The sequence below is a fragment of the Dryobates pubescens genome, chromosome 2 (genome assembly GCF_014839835.1).
Source record: "Dryobates pubescens isolate bDryPub1 chromosome 2, bDryPub1.pri, whole genome shotgun sequence".
In the NCBI taxonomy this organism is placed as follows: domain Eukaryota; kingdom Metazoa; phylum Chordata; class Aves; order Piciformes; family Picidae; genus Dryobates; species Dryobates pubescens.
The window spans coordinates 49,258,317-49,284,289 of NC_071613.1; the positions used below are offsets into that span (position 1 = coordinate 49,258,317).

Genomic DNA, 25,973 nt, shown 5'->3' on the forward strand with positions numbered 1-25,973 from the left:
TGGTTTAAGATGTAAAGGTATTCTAAAGTTAGTTTGAGGTGCAAATTTGCATTTCCAGTGGTAATTAACACTATATTTAGCCTGGGAACTATAACATTTTATCGTAAAATGTGAACATAGCTAATCTGTAAAAGACTGAGCTTGCACTTACTCTTTTTATTAACTCTGTTTTCCTCAGAATGATCCAAGAGAAGATCAAGTGGTATTAAAATATTTTTCGTGTTCCTCCATGTTTTGAAGCATGAACCAAATCTTCCTGTTTAGCAAACAATATTGGCGATAACTTTTAATTTCCAGGCTGCCCACAATTTGATGCTGAATTGCTTGTAAAGAAAAGGAGCTTGGGGTTACAGAGATAGAAGTTTCAAATTTCACAGGACTCCTGCAGTGCTTGGTGCAATCAGTATGGTAGTTTCAGATGTTAATAAAATGCAGGTAGTGGGTAACCACTGGAAAATGTTTCTTGCAGTTATTGCTTGATTTCAGGCTAAAAAAAAAATCTTTGCTTGTAGTGTAATACCAGGTTAGAGGAGTCCAATCAGAAAATCTTAAGTGTCACAAATTCTGACTTCATTTTTGACAGTTGAACTCTTACAATAGAGGAAAATGTAATCAAAAAATCAAGTATTTGCAGTGAAATGAGTGAAGTCTCTGAATGTGGCTGTCCTCTGCTGCTGTCAGCCCTGAAGTTCTATTTTGTTCTTTCCTGTTGTTCTTTGGCTGATGTTGCTAATGCTCTGTAATTTGAGACTTGCATACCTGAAACTTACTGAAATATTTGGCTGATTTAGTCCTTTTTTTTTTTGTACATTTGTGGATGCAACTTTTCCTTTTTTAACTGTTACAGCAAGACAACCTAGGGTCACAGTTCAGCCATATGAGTCTTGCCCGCCAGCCACCTGCCGATCCAGCTGAACCCCATACTGCTATGTTCCAGTCCACTGTTGTTCTTCAGCCTCCACAGCAGTCTGGTTATATCATCGCAGCTGCTCCACCTCCACCACCCTCTGGCCAACCGGTTTCTGCTCCAGGCTATTCAACATCTAGCCACCCTGTCAACCAGCAAGTCCTCCAGCAGCAGGGATACATGCAGCAAACTGTGCCACAGGTACAATGGCTCTGTTTCCATTCTCCTACAAGCTGCATGTAAGCACTGATCATGGCACTCTATAATGAGCATTTTACATGGTGTGGGGTCCTCCTTCACCTGCAGCTGTGTGACCATTCATTTTGGGGCTGGGGTGTTTTTCTGGCTTATGTGCTTTGGAATGAATGACTTCAGTTTACTTCAGCAATAATCACCTAGGTGATTAATTATCTGTAGCTGGTAAAACTTATATTCTGCATAGTTTTCTTGTGGTTCAGATGTGGTTAAAATGTGGTTAAGCACTGGAACAGGCTGCCCAGAGAAGTGATGGAATCACTTCCCTGTAATGGATGTGACAGAATCGCACATTCAAAAAATGTGTAGAGCTGACACTTAGAGACATGTTTTAGTGGGGTACTTGGCACTGTTAGGTTAATGGACTCAGTCTTGGAGGTCTTTTCCAACTTCTATGATTCTGTGTCTTTGTAGACATTGGGAATTGTCAGTTCTGTAGTAAAAGTAAAATAAATTTTCCCTTAAATAGGGAATCTGTGTAGTACATGTATTTTTCAGTTGCTAAACTATGCAACATTTGTTGCACCTTCTAGGAAATTTTTGCATATTTCTTTTATCAGGTGATTATTTTTGCATTTAGATGTCTGTCTTCTATAGATGTGCAGGTAGTAAGTCTCTTTAATTGTTGTTGGTTTTTAGATGCCAGCTTGTTACTGTACCCCCAGTCAGTACTCGCACTCCAATCCGCAGTACCGACCTGTGTCTGTCCATTACAACACACAGCAAAACCAAGCACTGGCACAGCCCGGACAGCAGACAGGTTTGTTGAACTCTTATCATTCCATTAGAGAACTTTGGGTGTGTTTTCTCCTGGTTTTGCTTTTTAAACCTTTGCTGTAAATCTTCAAAGAAAGTAGGTGTTCAAGCTATGTGATAAAGAGTGTAACCAACCTAAGGTGGAAAAATTGAGTCAGTTGTTCATGGAATTTTTGATTTGAGCCATTACTGTGAGTGCCTTGTGCTGTAACTTCAGTTATAGGATAGTTTTATTTTATTGTTTTTCAGAATTCAGAACTGAATAATTTTTAAAACTTGTAATTTAGTTGCTAATTTTTTAGTAGCTTGCAAAGTAAAATTAAATAGTACCTTTAAATGATGTCATTATGCAGAGCTGTACCTTAACTGAAAGGTTGTGCTTTCATGCTGTGTCATGAAGAGAGTCCTGTGCAGGAGATACGGTTTTAATTTGTCTTTCTGTCTTATGATTAAAGGTATCTGGGTATTGAACAGAATAATTAATGAGGCTTAACTGGTTAGAATTAGTTCTCTGTTCCTCCTGGTTTTAGTAAAGGCATTTCAGCTGTGTCTGAGTTATACTTCTACGAGTGTTGTCAACTATATTTCTGTCGCTTTTCTTTCCTCTTGTCTTTTCTCCCTACAAATTTTAACTGCAGCTTCCATTTTTCTAATCGCCTGTACTTTAAAAATATTGTTATGACTTCTTCAGTAAGATTTGGGTTCCTGGAGCAAATTTACTTCTGAGTAATATCTTAACTCTCAGTGACAACTTTCAGAAGTATCTCATGGTATTTGGAGGCAGAGATCCCTAAATCAGGCTTTTATACCATGTCTTAGTTGACTACGTCAGATGTGGTTTTTCCTTTGTGTTTCTTTCAGGAAGAAAGATTTTATTATTTTTTAATTCCTCTTCCCACTCCCAGCTACGTGCTGCTGTACAGAAGTAGGATGAAAAATCAGCTTTTACAAATATTAACTGGATATATTTATAGCTGTTCTAGGAAGTGGACTGTAAGAGAGGCATGCTTCCCTCTTCTGCAGTTCTTCTAGGAAGTGCTCCAATAGCAGCAACAGTTGAGGTGGTTCGGGGCTTCTTAGTTCACAGATTTACATGGGATTATTTGATTGCAGAATGATCAAGATGTGATGCCCACTTACGGTAGAGTTGTTAGATCATTTTAAAATCTGGTGGGTACTTGCTTACTGCAAAACAGAGCAGCACTTTTCACTCCTCCTTACTGTATGTTTACATTTTTTTCCAACATATACTTGTTTTTGCCACCTGTTTTATCCGCTGCTGTTAAAGATGTGTTATCCAACTGTATCACACAACCTGCTTTCCTTCCTCAGAATTTTTAATACCTAGGCTACTTAATAGCACAAAACCTGGGGCTCCGCTGGGGTGACTTCCCTGTTTATGGGGACAGCACATGTGAGTAGCACAGATACTTTAAAGTGGAGAGCCCGGTGTATATGTGTAGCAAACCAAACAATCTGAGTTTGAAAGCATGGGGTGATGGTGCATCAGCACCAAGATGCAAAGGGAGGAGTCGGGTGCTACTGGGTAAGTAAGTTGCTTGCTTGTATGTGTTCATCTCTTTACCTTTGACTAAATTTCACTGCCTGTAATGTGGGTAGGGTGAAAAGCAGCAGCAGCTAAAATCTCCCTCTGTGTTCCTGGAACAAACAAAATAAGCAAGCTGTGAAGGTTGTTACTTTTCTGTGCTTCAGACCCTGACATCAGGGATCACATTTAAGTAGGGAAGGAGTGCTCCAGTAATTCCATTCAATCCCATTTGGTTACTTGGTGTTGACTAATGGTAGCAGTATTTTACTAGCAACTGTGTAATTAGTGTTTAACTCAAAAGTCTCTGAACTGCTGCCTTACCATGACACATCAGAGTGAGCATTCTAGAGATGGAAGGCTCCCCATCACATTCTCTCTTCCGAAAACTGCTCACAAGGTGGTGTGCATTGAAATTATCTCTCTGTAGATTTATTTTAAACTATAAATCTTTGTGTCAAGTTGCCACACAGCTACATCTGAAAGTAGTTGATGCCTATTAGCTATGGCTGGTTTTGAGACCAAAGGCTAATACAGCAATGTGTCTGGGCAAAAATGAGAATTAACACATTGTGTATTACAGTAAAAGCCGTGGGGTGTATTCATTTTAGAAAGTGGTTACTAACTATGAAATAATTTTCCAACCATAAACTTAGATAAAAGATGACAGCTGCTGAAAGCATGGCAACCAAAGCCACTTTGGGCTTAATATTACAGAGTGGTCTGACTCTTATTTATGAGCTGTTGGATTCGGGGCCGTAACACTGTCTGAGAGGTTTACATTTCTCACAGTGAACCGGTCTCTTTTTCAGCTGCTTCCTGGCTTCCTTTTTAAAGGGGTTTCAGGTGAAATATCTGGGGGGTTCACTTTTATTAAAAATGCTTTGGTTGCCCAAAAGATACTGTAAGAAAACTCCATTTAAGAAAAGGTGTTTCAAACTGCCATGATAATGAGCACCCAGAGACCATGAGACCCACAGGTTGATTGAAAGTCTTGTCTGAATTACAACTGCTGTAGGAACTTCAGCTGATGTTCAGCTAGCTTCTGCTTCACAGTGGCCAGGGTTAATAGCTACAGATGTAATCAAGCTATACTCCTAGCTTGTTAACCAAATGATTGTACTTGCTTTTCTTTTCTTGAATAAAGGCTGTTTCTCATTTTCAGTGTGCTGTTCACAAAATGTATTTCCATATTCTGCAAGTTAACTTCTTAACAGTGATTTCTTTTGAATTATGTAAATATTAAGAAGTGTGCTGCTTCTTTTTTTTGTCTGTGTGGGGTTTTTTATTCACTTTTTCAGAGTGTTTCTGTATAGTGAGACAATCTGCTGCGGCAGGTGTGGGTTTTCTGCTGAGTGCTGCATTTCTGTCAGACCACTCTCTATGCAGAGGTGAAACTGTGAAGCTAAAAATAGAGCATTCTTTGGAACGCTGTGGGGAACCTTCTTGGCAGTCAATCTGTATTGTTCCAGCTGCTCTCTGCTTGCAAAATTGATCATGTCTGTCTCTGGAAGTGCCAGAAAAAGCTGAGAAATATTCACAGCTACATTGCAGTTTCTGGGAAGTGCGCAGTTTAGATGGCAGCTGTATGGATTGGATCTGTCATACACCACAGCTTCACATTCTGCTGCCTTTTAGGTGCCATAGGTCATTTTGTATCAAAGTATAGCTAAGCATTTTGTTTATTATGGGTACGAGATGGATTTCTGTACACACTTCAAACTTCAGAGTTACTTAATCTAATTATTAATCATAATTCAGGCATGTCTTGTTCCAAAGTTTTTGGATAGTACTCTGAAAATATTTACAGTGTTGTGTATTTCTGATTAATAGTGCTCTTGGATTTAACAAACTGAATCATCTCCCTTTCATTTTCTGGAGCAGTATTTTGTTACATTAAAAGTCTTTTTTAGCCTTCATTGTCACAATTTCTATAGAGACAACCTGCTGAGACTGCAGTAATGTTCATTGTACCTTACATGTGTGTGATGAATGAATGTTGGTGGAGTTGGCTTATCAAAAAAGTGTTTTGTGTTAACTGGATAATTTCAGAACAGACCATGCAGTATTTTAAACAACAATTCCAAGTGAGTTTTTGCAGCTGTATCTGCCTTATTATAGTCCCATACCAAGGCAGGGAGCATGGGGAATGACAAGGTCAGTAGAATGTGAATGCACAGACTCTTCTTGCTGTCAGTGCATCTTGACAAGCCCAAGTTTGTTATTCTGGAGCGGTAACTGGCTTGTCTCAGACACACTGAGAGTTACGGGTTTTGGTGCTGTGGTAAGTAGCGTGTACCTACCTGTGCAACAGAGTTTGACGAAGAACTGCATTTGTGTTCTGCATGTGTTTTGGTCATGGTAGCAGTTACCTTTTACATGCTTCTAAAAAATTTAAAAAGAAAGGGGGAGTTAAAGTCGGACTTAATAAATGCACAGATTTCCTGTTTGGCATCGATACTTGGTGCAGTTTGGGGGGTTTCAGGCCATTTTTGAAAGGCAGCAGTTTAAGCAGCAATAAATTGTTGCAGAGATACTGCAGACTGATAAACATGAACATTTTTTAATTTATTTTTATTTCCAAGACAACTTTTGACTATAAAATGTCTTCCACTGCATTCAAACATAGATTTACCTGGAAGATTGTTTGCAGTTCCTTTTTTTTCCCCTTTTTTTGTAGCATTACAGGTTTCAGTGGAAATTGCCCTTTTATAAAAGATTTGCATACATGCATTACACAAATTTTCTTGAAGTGTGATTCAGTTTTGAATCGCAGCCAAGATGCTCTCAGCCCTAGGGCACCTAAGATACTAGTAGAGTTTAGCATAAGTAGAACTTCAAAACTAAAGTACCTAGAATGGCTTTGTTCATAATAATAGCCAGTTAACTAGTTTTGATATTTATCTGGCATGCTTTGTTCTAGTGCTTTCAGCTTTCACCTATCAAATCAAGGTGTTAATGCATGTAACCCACTTAGTGTGTAAATAAATATGGCAAGCATGTGACAGCAGCATTGCAAATAGTATGTAAAGTATCTTATGCTGTATCCAAGTGAATAGATCTGCTAATTTTAATGTTGGCTTCTTCTGATATGCATGATACGTTCAACTCTGAAGTTGCCAGATTTAGAAAGCCATTGGAAAATGCTACACATACATTTTCACATAGGCAACTGCGTATAAAACATGTTCACTATTTCAAAGTAAAATTCAAATGTATCATTTCAGGTTACCAGGTTTTGCCCAACCAGCAGCAAAACTACCAGGGTTTAGTTGGACTTCAGCAGCCTCAGAGTCAAAATCTAGTCAGTGGCCAACACAACAACGTTGGGAATCAAATTCAAGGTGTGATTGTTCCATATCCTTCAGTGCCATCTTATCAGGTGGGTAGTGCATTCATAACTTTCCAACCACTCTTGTGTGTCAGTGATCTTAATTCTTAATTTTTTAAGTTTTCTTTTGAATTGCATTACTTTGCAAATGGCAGAAAGCTGCACACAGATGTTGAAGGTGAGGTAGGGGACAGAAATTATCAAAATAAAAACAAACAACAACAACAAAACAACCAGCCAAACCAAACATCATAAAACACACACAAAAAGCCCCCCACAACTGAGATGAGAAGAAAATCTGTCACAAGGGTATAAATTCTAGTCCCACTGAAAGCCAAGTGCTGTGTTAATTGTGATTCAGAGGATGAGAGAGACGAAGTTTGAGATTTCCCTCACTGCAACCTTGCTTTGTATTGTAAAGAAAATCTCTTTTGTTAATTGATGGAGTCCCTCAGAGCCACCATTGCCAGTTTGGGGGAAGGTAAAAAGTGGGTTTTTAAATAAAGCACTGTTGCCTCAACAACTGTTACCACTAGTCTTCTGGATTTAGAGAACTCCAGAAAATCTTTCAGCTTCTGTTTGGTTTTTCTTAAAAGCTCTTACACAACATAGGTGAAGGTCAGGAAGCAGAAAGAAACATTGTCCTCAGAAGAAAGTCTTAATGTGTTCTCAATTTTAGGTTTCGGTGCCTCAAGGTTCCCAAGCAGTGCCCCAGCAGACATATCAACAGCCTGTTATCATTCCCAGTCAGTCGAATCAAGGGTTGCCCACCACAGGAATGCCAGTTTACTACAGTGTCATTCCATCAGGTCAACAGAATAATTTAAGGTGAGTTTAACAGTTACTTGATTTCTCAGCAGCCAGGCTTAATTGCCTTGTAATAACTGACAGGATCTGCTATAGTATTGCATATAATAAAATGTATTTTAAAGGCAGGCTTACAGAAAATTTTGTGCCTGCTTTTGCTCTTAGGCAGCTAACTAAAACAACCAGTACTGCTTTAACTGGGATGTGCTTGTTACACTGGAAAACATTGTTCCCCTGTCACTTCCAGCAATACTTTACTACAGTTCTAAATCTGAAGATTGCTGCATTCCTTTCCTTGCACAGTGATTTCAGTAGCAGTGCCTTTTTGCAGTGACATTTAAGATGACTATCCATATTCACTGGTTTTCTCAAAGATACTACTTGAATAAGGCATAGAGAAAAGTGTTTGAATCCCAGGGAAAAAAAAGAATCAATCTTCCTTCTGTTCTTAGAGCTTTTTCTGGAAGGAGCTTAGCTCACTGAGGCTGTGTGGCTAACAAGGCCTGCTGGCACAAAGCTGGCTATGAAACAAGTATAGGAACTTCTTTCTACGCTTGGCTTTTGTTTGATAAATAACTTTTTGTGAGCCTACCTTGGTAACAGCAAATTGGCCTACATGCACAGACCTCCCCCTGTCTGCAGTCGTGTCCCCACCACAGTTTGAGGGTTTGTGACAAAGCAGATAGGCAGATACCTAAAAGAATTCATTAGGATTAATCCTTGTTACAAATTTGTCTTTCTGGTTTTTTGAAGTTACAAGTGTGCATTATTTAGAAATACCTTGGTTGCAGCTTTCAAACCAGCAGCAATGTCCTTTTGTGAGTGCAGAGACTTAAATAGCATTTGTGTCATTGCTGCATAGCATCTGCTAGAATATGAATTCCTCTTCTTTGTGTCTGAAGGTTCTTTTTATCCTTTTCATCTGTAGTTACATTTGAGGTTCAGTGAAGTCATAGGTAGACATAATCCCAGACATTTTTGAAGTAAGTTTTGTTGCTTGATCTTTTGCATCATTTAGAATGCCCCTCTCTTTTGAACAGGGAAACATTTGTCAGGAATTCAGAGCAGAATAGCAACTAATGACAGCATCTTGCTTTTATCAAAAGAGTTACATTGCAGCACTTTGACAAGGTCAGCAGAATACTGTTCTGCAGGAACTGAATAGTCTCACACCTGCAGGTCACTGCTGAAAACTATAATCACTAGACAGATGAGAAGCTGTGTCAGAGCACACATCCCGTGCAGATATAAATCCATATGGTTTAGTTTTCACTGAGGTTTGTCTGCTTTAATGGGAGGGAATCTTTAAATTATATAGCTGAACTTTGGGACAAAGGATGGAACAAACTCCTGACAACGTAGGTAAAAATGGTAACTCCAACAGGATTACATGTACTTTTTTTTTTCTACCATTTGAAATATTTTAATTATTTTTTTTTAACCCACATTCCCCTTGGAATGTTTCTCTGTTAGTGCAGAAATGAAGTCCAGGATTTTTAAGCACCATTCTGATTATGGTCCACCAACCTGCTGTTCTACCTCTGCCAGTATGAAGTTAGTGGTTTGACTTGCCTGTGTCTGTTACCTGTTTTTTCCCCCTGGGTGCCCTGAAAAATACGTGGCATAAAAAAATTTATCCATTTTCCCTACATATTCCAAAGAGAAGAAAGACAGTTATCTCCTAGAGTCATCTTTCTTTCCCCACACCCTGTTTGTAAGGCCAGGGAAAGGCAATCATCTCTTTAAGCCGTGTTACTGCGCACTGAAGCAGAGGTGTGCTTGATTGTTGTGCTGAACGAGCTGGCTCGGCTGCATGGGGCCAGCCTCCAGCTGAGGGGCTGCATCTGAAAGCCTCATGGCAGGTTCTGTGGTGATAGTTTAACTCAGACCTAATTCAGGTTAACTGGGCAAGGCAACAAATATGTGTGTTTTTTATTCTGCATGCCTTTATGCCTACACAGCACTAGTGATACAAAAACAGCTTATCAATATAGGTCAATTAGTACAGCTTCTTAATGTATGTGGGGCATAGTTTTTGCCTAAAAGAGATATGAAACTTCAGTCTTCTGAAGAATGAGTAGATTTGGGGGCAGGTCAGGATATTATTGATCTTTAATTTAAAAAAAAAAATCAGTGATTTGCAGGCTGTGTATATAGCCAGTACATGATTGTAGAGAAATAAGTGTAGCATAAATGCCTGTTAGTCATGTTCTTTCTTTATTACTATTTTTACAGTTCATCAGTAGGATATTTGCAGCCTCCTGGATCCGAGCAGATACAGTTTCCTAGAACGTCATCACCGTGCAACTCCCAGCAGCTTCAAGGACAGCAGTGTGCAGGTTGGGGGCATGATGTTTTTATTGAAAGACTTCAAAAATACTTAGCTGTTAACTGCGCTGGGTGAATGAATATTTGCTGCTAAGGCTTTGATTTACAGTTAACTACTGTATTGTATGTCCTGTGTTCCATTTCTGAACTTGTATTGGAGGCAGTTTAACTTGGCATCTCGATTTGTTTATCATCAAAAGCTCTAAAGTTACTTTCTTAGAATTTAGTAATGGGCATCATAATACCTTGTACATCTGTGTGTGACAGACATGAGAACTATACTTTGTCAGCAGTAACTTTCATCTGTTCCTGAATAGCTACAAGGATGAAAATGTTAAGATTTGCATTTACATTTGATAAAACCCTCAAGGTACATTCTGGAAACAAGATCTTCTACACAAGATTTCACTACTTCTAGATTTCAATTAATGGAGTGAAGAGTAGCACTCAGGAGTTTGAGAAGAGGGTGAACAAAACTGTTAAGACTTCTGTTTAGAGAGGAGAGGTAGCTTTTTCTGACCTACTGAAAAGCCTGAATGAAATGCTCTAAAGCTGTGTGGGGTGTTTTGGTTTTGGTTTTACGGCAGCCTTATTTACTGCTTTTACTTTCATAGTTTATAGCAACCATTCAAGTCAGAAGCCATCACCTACATTATTGCCACCTTCATCAAAGTCAAAGCCACAACAGGCTGCTTCCATTGTGCACTACAGCATAGTGTCTCCACCCTCATCATGTAAAAGCTCGCCCACTGCTCTTTCCATCATGCAGCCAATAAAAGGTACATTTTATTGGGATTTTCATCTATGCCATTCTGTCTAGAAATGTTTATCACCCTGGTTTTGTGGTTCACTGCAACTCGAGTGCCACATCTGCGAATGCTTTTTTGTGATTCTTCATATGAGCTGCTATTTCTATAACTTATTTTAATGGTAACTTGGAACTTAATTGAAACAATAACCAACTTCATGGGGCAGCCTGGAGGCAGCCTTCAGCAGGTAAGCGTCACTCATCTTCTGTGCAGAAGCACTGAAATCAGGTTTGGAATGCTTTAATCTGCAAAACATTAGGGCAGTTTTTAGAAGATGTATAAATAGCAGTCTTGACGACATGTGAAGGCAGTGGTGACCCAGAGCTTGTCCTGTCCATGAAATGTTTTTCATTGTTAATACCCAAACACTTGAACTCTGAATATGTAACTGTAAAAATGATGGACTGGTCAGGACACGAAGAGCACTAGGGTTTGGCCTCCAAACAAAGGGTTCCAGAGCAATCCTGTGATCATGGCAGTGCTGTCTTTATTTTACCAATAGGAAATTTGACACAGCAGAGACTTGCCTGGCCAAAAAGGAATAATCTCCTGTACTGCTGTCTCAGTATTTTGCAAGCAAGCAACAGATTAAACAACTCCAGGTCAATGACCTAGATTCCACTAGAACTGAGGTGTTGCACACAAACATTTATCTTGGAAGATATTTTTGGAGCATATTTATTAGTCAATAGTTAATGTGCAGTTACACGGGGAGATAGCTGAATTAGCAGTGGGCAATAGTTCATGGGCAGGCTTTGTTTCTGTTTTGCTTCATGTTTATTTGGCTTTAATTCTGGAAGCCTCATTTCAGGATATCTAAAACTGGGCTTGCACTAGTTGTTTGTTCTACCTTCCTAATTTGTCCCGGAAGTGCTAGTTTTATGCAGTTTTGAAGGCCTGGTTCAAGCCTCTTAAATTGTAGTTTAAAGAAGTTTGGGGGAGGGGAGCCTTCTGTGATGCAGTGAAGGAATAAAGGCAGGCATGCTTTTCTGTAAGTGATACTGAAATATAGCAAAGCTGCTGAGGTAAGTACAGTGGGGACAAATGCACAAAAGCAGTGGAGTTATGGTTCTTTTACTTTGAAAAAGTTAGAGTACCAGACTGCAAACCTGGAAAGACATTCAAGGATTTTGCCAGGATTTCTCTTCTCGTGGGTTTTGACTAGTAATAAAGCGTCTGCAAGCTGACTTACATGTTCTGTGACACTTTGTCATTCTGTCTTTCATTTGCTGAAGTGATGTGGAACTAGGAGTAGTAGAAAGATCAATCTTTTCTGGATGTACAGAAAAAGGTTCTAAGATTGCATTTTCATTAGCTTTTTCTGATGGTGACACTTTCCAAATGGAGCTGTGGATGTTTTTGGAAGACAAGCCTGTTTCTGTTGGGTGTTAAGTTCCCTCAGAACAGAGAGCAGTCAAAAGAGTGTGCTAGTGCTGCAGAATAAAATACTGTAACGTTCTGGAACAATAAGATGTATGTAAGTGTCACTTATTTTTATGCACAAAATACTAAAATGAAGTATCACCTTGTGTAAAATGTAGTGTATACCTAGAAGCTTGTCTGGTACATTCCAGATGTACGTATAACATTGTGAGCTCATGGCTTTACCACTTGGAAACTCTTGGGGTTATGTATTGATCTGATTATGTTACAGCCAGCCATAAACAGTTATATTTTATTTTGCTGTGCAACAACATTGAAATATTCACAATGTGGCTCTTACAGGGAAAGAGCAGGGACCGAAATCCATATCCTCTGCTAAAGTTGACCAGATATCTGATGCTTCCATTTCAATCTGCAGCACATGGTTAGAACTTTTTGCCATTAAAAGTAAAGATGTGAAAAATGTCGCTAATATTTCAGCTGGATTTATAAATATCAATGTAGTGAATATGGCAGAATACAGTTTACAAAGACCAATACTGTTTTAATATTAAGAGTTAGTTATCCTAAACTGTCCTATCCAGTCTGTTTCTTTTTTTGTGGAGCCTGGGGTTGAGAAAACAATAGCCTATTTCAAAAGATAGAAGACTAATGCATTTTACAATCTGGATCCAACTGCTACTAACTGATGCTATGACGCAGATAGTAAATGGAGAAGATTGCAGATTCCTTCTTTAAAGGTGGATGATTAAATTATGTTTAAACCATGGCTTCTGAGAAATGCTGTAAACAGTGGGTAGAGCAGGTAAACAGGACGTTATGTCAATTACAGAGCCGGGTCAGAGTGGGAAGACAGCTTCTCTCCAGGGCAGCCTCTTGTTGCAACTCCTCATGGTAGACCTTGCAGAACAGTGTTGGCTGTTTAGCTGTTCTCCCCTGACTTTGGTGTTTCTGTAGCTATCACAGTAGCCAAATGGTATGGGATGTGGGGGTCAATTTGCAGTCTGACAGAAAAAGATTCCTGTACAGAACTTGTAAACAAGGGTAACTTTGCCTCTGGCTAAAGGTTGATTCCAGGTCTTTATGATGTATACTATCACATCAGAGAAAATCTGTGTCGCTACTGCTGTGTGTACTACTAACTAGGTAGCTTCTGGTTTTAAATGAAGCCTGTTTTTGCTTAATATCACATGTTCTGCACGTTGCTCTGGCAGTAACTACAATGAATGTTGAATACTTTCAGCTACTCCTACAAAGAATGATTTCTTTCAAAAATAGTCTCAAGAATGAGCTTTAGTGGTTCTACACTCTAATTCTAGGAGCTTTCTCTCTCTAGTTAACTATTGCCCATTTACCTGATAATGAAAATGTACAGCAGGTACTGCTCTATCTCCTTCTCTAGAATTCAGCAGCTTATTTAGCAAAACATTCATTGCTTCCATTTTGTAAATTATTTTCCTTTATATCTGCTCTGCTAAAATGACAACTGAAATGTGTGATGAGCTAACTGCATTCTCTGATTTTGTCTTGTAGCAGTAGCACCACCACCAGGTGGAGGAGTAGTAATGATGCAGCTAAACATACCCAACAGCCCTCAGCCTCGGAACCATTCACCTCCACAGTGGAAACAGAATAAATATTACTGTGATCATCAAAGGGGGCAGAAGTCCACAGAACTTAGCACTTTAGACAGTGCTGCACAGGTACAAGGCTTTTGGTTCGTTCTCCAGGATGATTTAAAATTCACATGCATGAAAGACCTTGGGGAATAAAAATCTTTTCTGAATAATACTTGCTATATTTTAACTTTAGTCTTTGAATGCTGTAGCTGTTGTTTAGCTTGTTTAACTAGACTCTTCTTAAAACACTAATTGCTAGTTTCTTCCAGTTGCAGCATAGTCCTCAAGTAGGTAGCCCTGCCACCTCACCGGCCCAGTCGCCAGCACCAGCCCAGCTATCGACCATGAAGAACATCCGTCCTGCATTGACACCTCTTTCTATTGTGTCTCAGTTTTCTAGACCCTTTGTCCCTGGACAAGGTATATTTTTAATTAAATAAAACCTGTGTTACCTTTTCTATTTGAATGTGTTAGAATACAAGATACATGATTGTCTGAAAGGCCGTGGCTCACTTCAGCAGCAATGAGGAGGGTCATCAAAGTTACCCCCCCAAGCATCATGTAGAATTTCACCTTATCTCTTGGCACTGATTCTGCCACCTGTATTCTCAAAAGCTTTTGATCATCTTGTTATTGTGAAAGCTTCTGTAACCCACTAGCTTTCTTACATGTGAAATTCCTTGAAAATGTTAACATGATTTATGGTTAGAATTTGAAGATAAACTAAGAACTTGACACACACTGTCACAAAGGATATCATTTTAGAGCTACAAAGATAAAAGTGTGGGACTAGCTGATCTTAATACATTAGGTGGGCATGTTACCTTTTGGGGGAAAGGATTTAGAAATGCAATGTTGAGATGAATGCTCTGCCATACTTGCTTATTAGTTGATGTTACACCGAATCAAACCACTGCCTAAGGGAGATTTCTTCATTCCTTTGTAGAGAAACTAGTGTGATGGCACTAAAGCCTCTAGCAATTCTGTTGCTACTCCAGTTAGTATTTCAGATGGAATCCACCCAGAAAAAAATCCTTGTAGAAGAATTTCAGTCTTCTGCTGCCATGTCAACAGAAAAATAAAAATAGGGAGTTTTCACTGTGACGTTTGTAATGTTTAAAGACCAAATGCTAGAAACCCCACATTTGTCAGTTTGCAAAGATATCTGGGCATAGTTCCCAGAGTTACAATTAGTGGATTGGTTTTGCAGAAACATTTACTGCAAAGAAAAGCTTACAGAAAATTGTCTTCCTTATTGATAAAGAAAACCTTATTTTCTTGTCTGTCTTATCTGCTGCATAATCTTTGTCATTGCTGTTGTGAAAAATTCAGGTTGCCTGTTGGAAAGTGTACTTCTCAGCTTTCTTAGTCTTCTGTGATTGTTAAAAACTTCTCTTCCATTGTCTTTCTGGATCCTTGAAGCAAATAGGAATGTGATGATGTACTGACTCTAATCAGGGATATAACCAACAAAATTATTTAATTAGTACCACAAGAGGAGCTGTTGCCATATTAAGATCATATTGAAATTAGAAGATTTAGATAAGACTGCAGTAAAGAAAAACTTTGTGCCAAATCTTACTTTGTAAGCCTAGCTAAATACACTGCTCTGTGCATAGTTACTCTGCCTTCCTTTCTGTGTAAGATAAGCATCTTAAAAAGAACTTGGAGGAACATTTCATATAACAGAAAAACCCTTCTAATTACCTTTCTCTTTAAGGAGATGCCAGATACCCATTGCTTGGCCAACCCCTGCAATACAATCCACCACCTTTATTACGTGGACAAGTAACAAGCCAACAGGTATTAAAGAGAACAATGTCCTGGCGACACTGAAATAAACCAAATCAGGACTACCATTACCACCACCATGAACAGGGGACTGTGTTAGTGCATTACAAAAGTAACCAAGTGGAAGGTTCTTGCTTTCCACTAACGGCTTTTTTTCTGTGTGAATACTTCCCGTTGTTCTTTGTTGTTTTGAGGGGGTTTTGGGAGGGTTGTTGTGGTGGGTTTTTGTGGGTTTGTGTTGTAGCATTTTCCTGAAGTTTGTCTTTAAGCACAGTGTAGATGATGGACTTAATATTTTTTTTTTTTTTAAGCTATTCACCAGGAGTTCCAAAAATTGTAGAGAGAATGTTTGCTAAAAGGATTTGCTTTTGTTTGAATAACAGTTTCAAAACAAACAGAAAATACATGTGGCTATTTCTGAGCAAAGAGTGGGTTTGTTTATTACAACAAAACAAAAATGCTAGGGCCAGCAAAGCTAGAAAGCTTTACCATCTACTTAATTTTTGGGACAGACACACAGACCCCTACCTCTTCTTTGGTCAGTTCTACCCAAGATCAGCCAGAAGATGTGACAGATTGGGATGGGGGAAGTGGTGGGATTTTTCTTTTTCAATTTTTTGTCATCATCATTTTTTTTCCTTTCTTCTGAAGCCAAGGATTGAGTCTCCCTAACTACAGGATTGCTTAACTCCAAGACTAAAACTGAACATGAAAATCTTTACCACGGTAGCTGAGGTTATTTTCCAGACATTTCCTCTTCACTGCTTTTTATCACTGAGCTAACCCAGAAATTTTATGATACTGGTGGATTGTCATTAAAGTACATCATTTATGTTCGTCTTTCTAGTGTCAACCTGGAAACAGACATGGAAACAGGGGAAAGAAACCAGCAAAGAAGGCTGCTTCAGCAGATCTTGGTGCAGGAGAACCAGGTAGAGAATTGCTAACAGACACAGTCCTCTTGGGAAATGAGTTACAGTGATGAGCTGGGAATGTAGTAAGAAGAGCAATATGAGGAAAGGGCCAGAAGAGTAATCGGACAGAAATAGACATGGCAGACACTGGGCACATAACGATGTAGAGAGGGAAAGAGGGAAGCTAAATGAGAGAAATGTAGTTTTGAAGGCTGGAGGAAAGACCAGAGAAGATCAGGACTTTTGAAAAGGAAAAGCAAGTTGGTCAGTTTACTGGACATAAGTTATAGGTATACTGTGACATTACGTGTTGTTACATTAATTATATGTACCCTTGCTTCCTTTTACCTGCATGAAATGGAGAATCAAATGTAAACTATAAACTAGCTTGTGCTTTGGTTGTGGTGTTGTGTGTGTGTGTGTTTTCTGTTTTTCCTTCTAAAATAAATGGGCATGTGGATTTGGGGGACATATTAGGAGATCTACAGATTAGCTCCTTGGGGCTGGTGAAGAAGTCATCCAAATAACACCAGACATCAGCTGTCTTCATATCTTTACTGTAAAGAATTGTTGTTGCAAGTCTTACCTACTGTCAACTCTTCCTAGAGTTACAGATAAATCAACTTTTTCTAACAGTTAACAGGATAGGATTATTTGAGTAAAGACAGGGTATTTCTTAGCACAGTGCTGTCTGAAGAATGGACAGGCAAAGCCAGTGTGATGCTACAGTGAGTTCTCAAACCTGCTGCAAAATTAGGGGTTGGTTTTTTTGTTGATTTTTTTTCTCTCTCTCTCCTTTGAGGGCTCTTTTTGTATTCTCAGCTTTTATTTACACATTTGTAACTGTAAGCAGTGCTACACTTGAAAGCAAAAAGCTCTCTAGACCGTCAGAAATTGAATGCCTGTGTGTTTGATATCAGCCCACTGGAGACAGAGTATGAAATGACCCATTCTCCATTGTATTTGTTGTATTGTTAAGTGCCATGACTGATTTAGATTCTGTTTTTCTTGTTTCAGTTGTGGGAAAAGTCCTAGAAATTACTGAGCTGCCAGAAGGTATAACTCGTGTGGAAGCAGAAAAACTATTTGGAGAACTCTTAAAAGTTGGTGCCAAGATTCGGTGGCTGAGGGATTCACAGTGTCTACAAACACAGCAGCAGCACCATCGCCGTTACTGTGGCAGCGGGGACAGTAGTGTGAACACTGAACCACCCAAACCTAGTGACTTGGCTTCCACATACACAGTTCTAGCCATGTTCCCTACGATGTCAGCTGCTCAGAATGCATTGAAGAAACAAAGCAGTACCTCAGTGAACAAGTTCAGGCTGAGAACAAGCAAGAAGCACTACGACTTTCATGTTCTGGAAAGGGCTAGTTCTCAGTAGCAGCTACATCAGTGGACACTCAGCCTTTACTACTTCCATGTCCTCCTTTCCTTGATTGGCTTGATGTGATGGGGTTTCTGCTCTCTTCATAGAGCCTTCTGGGATGTTTTGTCATGACATTAGCCATTGAAGAGTAACCCAGTGATCCAGCCAGATGAAGACAAAAACACAAGAGTTAATCCCAGACAATAGCAAGGAATCATCTTTGAGACAGGCAGCTGTCTACAAGGAATGCTGATGAAATGCCCCCTACTTTTATAGTAGTTTTGTTTTATATTTTTGAATTCTTGTATCAGATCCAAAGTTCTATTGTACAGCAAACGTTCATAAGAATCCATATTCAGATTTGTATTTTATAATCCCTTTTCACAGCCAGCACAGAGCTGTCCATTCCAAGGCAGGAACCTGAGGATTGGTGGAGGGGTAAAGAGAACCATTTTCAATTAATTACACTCATCGTCTCGAAAACTACTCCAAATCTTCCAGTTAACCTGTTCTTTGTCCCTTGTTGGTTTTTCTGTTTGGGTTTTTTGTTTTGTTTTGTTTTTAAGAAGGAAAAAAAAACAAACACAGGCTATAATTTTAGGAACTAACTCCTTAGATGGTTATTTGCTTTTGAGATTCATTCAAGCAATGTGAAAATAATTTGTACTCTCGAGGGACTTGCTTCTGATCCAGCAAGTTTAATAATTACTTAAAGGGGAATATGAATAGGTTACACTGAATCACATTTTAATGTTTCTTTTTAGCAAGAACGTGGAGAAACTGAAGTCTTATCTTCACAAGTGACAAAATGTTTGCACTTTAATTGTGTTCCCACGAGTATGGATCTCTTTATTTTCCTTTTCACACTAAGGTAATTGTGTTTGATAAGTGCTGGAAACCTTTCTAATGGTTTAAGTTTTCATCATTTGCAGATGCTCACTGGACATTAAAGATTTAATGCACATAAATGAAACCTTTTTTTTTCAAGTTGTGTAATTTGCAAGGCTGTACAATGTGTGCTGATGCAAGCCTTTTTCAGTTCAAAAAATAAATGTTTACAAACACAAACTTTCAGTGCACTTCTTTAAACTTCTGAGAGTCTTTTGAAACCTTGGGTGAAGAAGTGTTAATGGTTTAGACCCTTCAAATGTGACAAATGAACTTAAACAAATACTGGAACTTCTCAACCATTATTGCTCTTCCTCTTCTTGAAGCATTATATTATCCTGCCCTTCATCATTTTAAAATGTTTACCTATGTAAGTAAAAAGAAAAATGCCCCTAAGGGACTGCTCGTGGTTTATTACTTTTGGCACAGGCAGAGATTTGCTGCATGGACTAGCAACTACTGGTTCCCTTAAGGCTGTTGTTCTGGGCAAGATGCATTTGTAGCCTCTGCAAGTGGAAACTCCAGGTAAACGTAAGTTTAATTACATATATTAAAGTACATCATTTAGGTGCCTAAGACAGCATTCGTCTTTTAAACAAAAATATGCTGTTCCCGGTTGACCAAAGAAATGCACGAAATACTAAGAACAGGCCTGTGCATGTTCAATGCTTCAAACCCTTCATCTGGTGAATTACAACACTTGGAACAAAACTTACCTTTCTGGGAATAATGTAGTCTGATGAATTAGATTTGTATATGAGACTTGACTCTGCAAAATGCTATAGCAGCAGGTATTTATGTGACTAAAGGCAAACTTAAAACTCAGATGGTCCCCTAAAAAAGTGGGGAAAATGTTCAGATTCAAGCCCTTTGCCAATTGACAAACCTACTTACCCCATCTGCTTCCCTAAAAGAGTGATACTTCTTGGTGTTTGCATTCTTGTGCTACTTTGTGACTGAATGTATTGCTTGAACAAGGAGCTATATTTCTTCCTCCTCAGGAATGGATTGCTGTAGCTTACTGCACCCAAACCCAAAGATGGTAAGAATCCTATCTTATGCAGACTATAATACTCCCCTCTAAACAGCACAGAGGTAACATGACTGACATGCAGGTTCTGTCACTATCTCTTGCTGAGTTGTGGTGCTAGTTTAAGGTTATGGGTTTAATCCTGTAAGAGTAGTTAGCAGGCTGAAGTCTATAATGACATCTGTCACAACCCCAAGAGGCAGTTGCCTTCCATGCCTCACACATTCCAGGACAAGATGTTTTTTCCTCGATGTAGACAAGCAGGCAATAGCTGAGAGCTTCCATCTATTCTGAATGATGTAGAGAAGTCAATTTACCATCAAATCAAACTGCTTCCAAAGGATACTTCATGACTTGCTTCATTTAATAAACTTGCCCCGTAACAACCAAAGAGAAGGAAATTTAATAGGTAAATGGAGAACGTAAGCAATCCAAACACAAGGATGTCTTAGACCTTTTAAAGCTAAGGAAAAAGTACCAGAAAAGGTGAACAGATCTGGCTGTTAGCTACTGCCCCAAGGGTTACTCTTTCCTGATTTTTAACTGTTAATGAGTACAGTTGTATTGCCATGTAAAATGGATCCCTGAATGGTTAACAGATTCAGTATTACGGTTTTAGTGAAAATGATTATTCAAAGTTAAGAAAACAACTCCATACTCTGGGAACACTCAAAACCACATAGCCCCGAGGCTGGATTTGGGTGGATCCTAACAGCACACCCAAGAATCTACTCACAGCTGCCACATGGCTGCCTACCTACAGCCTCACAGGTTTCAGTACAACTGCTTTGGTACAATGTTGGTAGTTGGCTTCTTGCATCTCGAGACTACTCCCTGGGCAAATTTAACCTATTAGAATTTGACATAGGTGTGTTTAGAAAATTATTTAAAAGTAGCAGAATGCTTGCAAAAAAAGAAATTGAGCACTGTGGTGTACTGAAGACTGCAGTCCCTAGGTGTTTCTACCTGCAAGCATCTGTAATCCCGTAGTCCTACGTGCTTCCTGCAGAACACACGTTATGTTTCAAAATCCAGGTGGACAGCAATACGTAGGTGGGAGTTTAGTTTTGTCAGAGCTCAAGAATAATTGTTTAGCTTGATGAATCAAGATGCTTTACAGTTAAGACACAATTTGTTTTGTCCTGCTCTATTCAAATAGCTCTATACACTTCTGTGTAGTAATGCAAGCCACTTACCTCTCAGGGTGGTTATATTCTCATGCTATGACACTCATCTGTGCCTTAAAATTTCACCTTGGACATGTCTGTTGCTCTGAGTCAATCTTGTACGAACGTGTTTGGATACCTGATCATAATTAAAATTGCAACTAACTTCCTCTATAAATATCTACTTCAGCTCCATGACATCTTTTTTCCCCAGAAAATCAGTGCAGGCTGTAATTTCCTGTATTTAGTCCTGAAGCAAAGAATGTTTACGTGACATTTTGGAGAAGATTAATCAAATGTATACATTGCAGGTCACGACAAATTATTTTAGCTGGGATTTTTATTTCCAGCTGAGAGAGGACATATTTCAGGCAGCTCAGTCTTCAGGAAGGTTGATGTGCTGCCTCTATTCAATATCCTGCTCCTACTGACAGTTGAAATGCTTTAGGTTTGGGTGTTTGGCTACTGACAACAAAACATCTAAACTTCAAATGCACAAAGTCGGCGTGACTATGTTTTGGAAGACTTGTTTCTTGGGTGTAAACCAGAACCCTTAAAAGGGTCTAACTTCTACCACACTGTGAAAATTAAGTCCCTTTAAGTTCTCTTACTGTGGAACCTGTGGCTAAAGTCACTACACATCTGAAAGCTTCAAATGCAAGGTCTGGTGTAAATGAAGCTGCCTATTGGCTGAAGATAAGTGTAATTATTTTCTTGCCACAAGCCATGTGAGCCTCCTTTTAGTTCAACAGTCTGCCTTGTGTGTTCAGCTTTGCGGGGCTGGAGCTCAGGCTGGACTCTGGGGCAGCCCCTTAGTAGCATGGTTTCATTTTTGATCTTGCTTGTAGTTACTTGATAGTTCATGATGTTTGCAGTTTGTCAGAATTTTGCCGTTTGAAAATGGATGATTAGGCTTTAAAACTTGGTCCCGGGCACAAACATTTTGGTGTGTGATGCTAGTTTTCTGTTTTACCAGTGAAGCACAGAAGCTAAGTTGTTACCCTGGATGCGTGCAACTGCAGTGAGCGGTTTCTGCACTCCTGAAGAGAAAGTTGTATGTTGGGTAAGAGCAGTGCTGTAAACCAAGCAACTGTATAGGAAAGTCTGCATGTTGCTGGTAGTTGTATGCTTTAAAAACTGGTGTAAATTATACAGATAAACTGTGCTGCTGTGGATAATGCTTAACACTGAGGTTCACTCTCAATTCAATTCCCATGCCTCAGTTAAGTGAGAAGCTAGATTAGACTAAGGATTGGTGGTAAATACACCCTGCTAACAGTGGTGATGTTTTTCAGATGCAGGTGCAATAGCTGTGGAAGACCTGCTAGAAGCTGGCTGCAATACGGACCAGCTTTAACCCTACATTTGAGTTCCCAGAATTACTTAGCAGCTAACTGGGGTTTTATTTAAATAAGAGCAGGAATACAGCACATCATACCTGAATTACAGAGGATCTGAAGAGTGGAGGTGCTGGCATTCTGCTTCTTTCTAATATCCTAACTTTGCACTAATTGTAGGGTTAACTGGGGAGATTGGTATGCAGCACAGCCTTGCCCTGCTTATGGTTTCCAAACCTGTTACTGTAGGAAACAGCATTAAGTGTGCTGTGATTGTCTTATACACACCTGGAAACACACCAGAGCTTGTCTCCATGTTACTCAAATTTGTTGCCTTTTTACTTGGCTTACTGATGCTCCTAATTTGTTAATGAAGCACAAACTAGTATGAAGCAACAGTGCAATTAAAGAAGTAATTATGTAGTAAAAATATTTTCCTTTTAATCCAAGTAGATGTCCCATACTGATGGGAATGTATGAGATGTATGCTGAAAACACACATTTGAGATGGTGCAACCCACCCAACTTGATCTGCCCTGCCTCACAAATCTTCTGTACGTGTAAAGCAATTTGCCTAAGGCAGCCAGGGACTTGGCAAGACACCAAGGAACTAAATTCCAGGTAATGCTTCACCTATATTTTATTTTTTCATGTGTCTCAATAAAATGCTATTTTGGCTGGTTATCCTTCGCTTTTCCTAGGCCTACAAATTGAAGACCTCTGCTGTCTCCTAGGGACCCCTGCTCTAGGGGCTCTCAAGTGTAGCAGCAGAGGCAAGTGCAACGGCAACTCAGTGACACTTCAGTTATAGAATTACACTTTCTAAAGTGTAATTATTTAAGAATGTGACCTAAATAGTTCCTGATGGTGTAAAAGATTGTGCACGCTCACACACTTTACCTATCCGGTTGTTAGTAAGCCCATCTTTCGTGCTTGAACAAAATTTCCTCCTTGCTTGCAGTGTTGTAGAAACTGTTGAGAATCATATTTGCAAAATAACTTCCAAAGCATATGCTGTGCAACACTTCACTCACCCTTCTCATGCAACTCGGCCTCAACCTTAGTGTTGCAAAAGAGATGCAATAAATGCAAACTATGGCTGCAGGAAATGTCACAAGAATTAGTGCAATACTATCAGAATTCTTCACAGAGCTTAAGCTATTAACACACTGTGGTGAAGGCACCACATGCCTGGAATTATGCCCCCAGATACTGAAATTTGTCCCAGTGTGTGTGGACACATCCTTCTCCTTTCCTGCGGGGAACAAAGGCCAACCCGTTAGCCAGGCGGCACAAACAACTGCATGCACCCATCGCATGGGATGGTCGTGCTACTACCAAGTATGGGCATAATTCCAGCTTCACGCTTTCTATAGGCTAAAGCTGGTTCTTTACAAGAGTGCCCACTGGCCAAATCCAGCCTCAAGAAACTTGTAAGTATTACCCCAACTTGTGTAAACAAGTTGCCTTCTTTCTCTTTGCTCGAGCTACCACGTTCTCTGCCTACGTGCCATAGCCTTTGCTATTAAGGCGTTGCTAGTAAGTCTTCTCACTCCTACAAGCAAACTAGCAGCCTCTGCAAGACGGGGAGAAGCCAGCATCCGGGCAAGCCCATTGAGCCTCTGCCCTGAGAGTATCTCCAGAGGGACCCTCGCTGAAAGCCCGAGAAGCTACAGCGTTGTATTGCCACCCTTCACCGGTCGGAAGCAACTGGACCCCCAGTTGCTGGGGAAGGGCCTAGCTGAGTACTGTAGCCCAAATGTCTGCCTCAGCCTTAAGCAGCAGACCTGACGAGCCACAATTGTGCATACTGGCTCGCGTAAAGCAGGAGCAGCGCTTAGCCGCATGCCTGCGTGACCTCACCACTGCGGGAGAGAAGAGGAGCCGCCACTTCCGCCGCTCCGTGCCCTGCGAACCCAGGCAAATCCAGAACACTGTTCATGCCCTGTGCTCCACAGCTGGGACCACTCTGAGAGGGTCCCGCCAGCTCCTTCGAGCCAAGCAAGGGGGAAGCTGCCGCTCCGCCCAGATGCACCATCCGCACTGGCCCCGAAGGCCTTTGCCGCGAGGGCCGACCCCGTCCAGGGACCAGCCCTGCCAGGTCGACCCCGTAGGAGCACTCCCTGCCGTCCAGAGGGAGCCGCCTGAGTCCTGCAGAGGGAGCCTGCTTGCTGGCTAGCCTACGTTCTGTCCCCTCTCCACTGCCGTGGGGAGAAGGTTGCCCCCACCGTCCCCGTTTGGACCAGCCCAGGAGCCAGCCCCGGCAACAGCAGCCTGCTGCAGCCTAGCACCTAACCTTGTCACAAACAACAGACATTGTGTATCTTCCACATGCTTTCCACTCACTAACATTCAGTTCAAAGCACCCCCGCCTAGCAGCATAACATTTCCAGTTCTAGCCTCTAACACTGCCTCTGTACGCGCTCTGTATGGAGTTAAGCAGCCGCCAACGTCCTGTCGAGTCGCCGCCTGGTGGACAAGCAGCGGAATTGCACCCTTCGTTATATTAGTAGAAATTAATTCTGTAAATATTCCAATTGGGTCCAAACTGTAAATACTAAACCACTTATGGGATGTACTGCACAATCGTGCACTAGAATCCGTATTAAATAGTGATTCATCGGTTATTGATAATTTTACTAATAAAAACATTTATATGACTCATATGCCATGTTCATAAATTACTAACCTCTTCATCACACACGCATTACAACCTAACCTCCTCCTCTATATGTACATGTGTAACAGAGATGCCTTTTTTGTTAACAGTATGGTTTAGTTTAATACCATCCAATCTCTGGTATCGTTCTTAAGTCTGTTCTGTACCATGGCAATACAAAGGACACCATCTCAGCAGCAAAGCCACAGCCCTCAGCCCTTCTTTAAGAGACTTGCAGAAAGCACACTATGTATGCAACGCTTACCCAGGGAGGTGTACTGTGACACATTTTACACAGGGTTTGGTTTTTTTGTTGCCTTTATCCACTGACTAAGTTACACAAAGTGCAGAAGGGCGAAGTTTTCCAGGCTGAGAGACTGCTCACGGTTTTGGCCTTCAAGTGTCTGACAGTATCTGCCTCAGCAACAGCTAGGCAGTTCTAGCGGTGCTTCAAAAAAGCTTTAATGCAGCATTTTAAGGAAACAAAAAATAATGTTCTGAACAGAACAGTTGAAAGAAACTGCCCTGTCCAGCAGAGACTGCTTGCCTTTGCTGTCAGCGCCTGCGCTGCGGAGGCGGCGCTGCGGAGGCGGCTGCCATCCCAGCCTGGCTCACTAGGGAGCATGGAAGATGCCTTTGCTTCATCTCCTGCCTCTCATGGAGGGCCTGTGCACGCCATACTCAGCATTTTTTGGCGTATTTATCACGGATTTCTGTCAAACGCTTATATCCTCCATTGTTTTTCCCCTCTGTTAGACCCATGACTTTTCCAGGGCGGATGCTGGGGCCAGGGTTAACAGTGGGCATCCTCTCCGCACCGCCACAAGCCCTAGGGCCCACAAGGCACACCATGAGCGTGGGGACCACCTTCTCCCTGCAGCAGCCCCTAGCTCGCCTCAGCCGTTTTGCGGTAAACACAGGTCAGGGGCAGGGCACTGCCGTGGAGACACGCGAGGCGCCAAGATGGCGCCCGGCCGAGGCGAATCTGCCGCCGCCCCACGCGTGACATAGGGTGGGCACGCGCCGCGCGCGGCCGCCAATCAAGAGGCGACGTCGGCCCGCGGTCGGCGGCGCACG

The 25,973-nt window shown here is 40.7% G+C and overlaps 1 protein-coding gene across 12 annotated transcripts in view; it reads left to right on the forward strand.

Annotated features, from left to right (window-relative positions):
- R3HDM1 (R3H domain containing 1) overlaps positions 1 to 18,385 on the forward strand; it is an 83,271-nt gene extending 64,886 nt beyond the window's left edge. For 10 of the 12 annotated variants that reach the window (XM_054177096.1, XM_054177089.1, XM_054177131.1 and 7 more), the window contains 11 exons: positions 848 to 1,108; positions 1,802 to 1,922; positions 6,692 to 6,846; positions 7,475 to 7,623; positions 9,838 to 9,941; positions 10,545 to 10,709; positions 13,656 to 13,825; positions 14,011 to 14,161; positions 15,462 to 15,544; positions 16,380 to 16,464; positions 17,464 to 18,385. In XM_054177096.1, coding sequence (XP_054033071.1) covers positions 848 to 1,108; positions 1,802 to 1,922; positions 6,692 to 6,846; positions 7,475 to 7,623; positions 9,838 to 9,941; positions 10,545 to 10,709; positions 13,656 to 13,825; positions 14,011 to 14,161; positions 15,462 to 15,544; positions 16,380 to 16,464; positions 17,464 to 17,831 — 1,812 coding nt within the window. In that variant the 3' untranslated portion in view covers positions 17,832 to 18,385. The remainder of the gene's footprint in view (positions 1 to 847; positions 1,109 to 1,801; positions 1,923 to 6,691; positions 6,847 to 7,474; positions 7,624 to 9,837; positions 9,942 to 10,544; positions 10,710 to 13,655; positions 13,826 to 14,010; positions 14,162 to 15,461; positions 15,545 to 16,379; positions 16,465 to 17,463) is intronic. The other 2 variants (XM_054177150.1, XM_054177162.1) reach the window with 1 other exon arrangement.
- Positions 18,386 to 25,973: the final 7,588 nt, after the last annotated feature.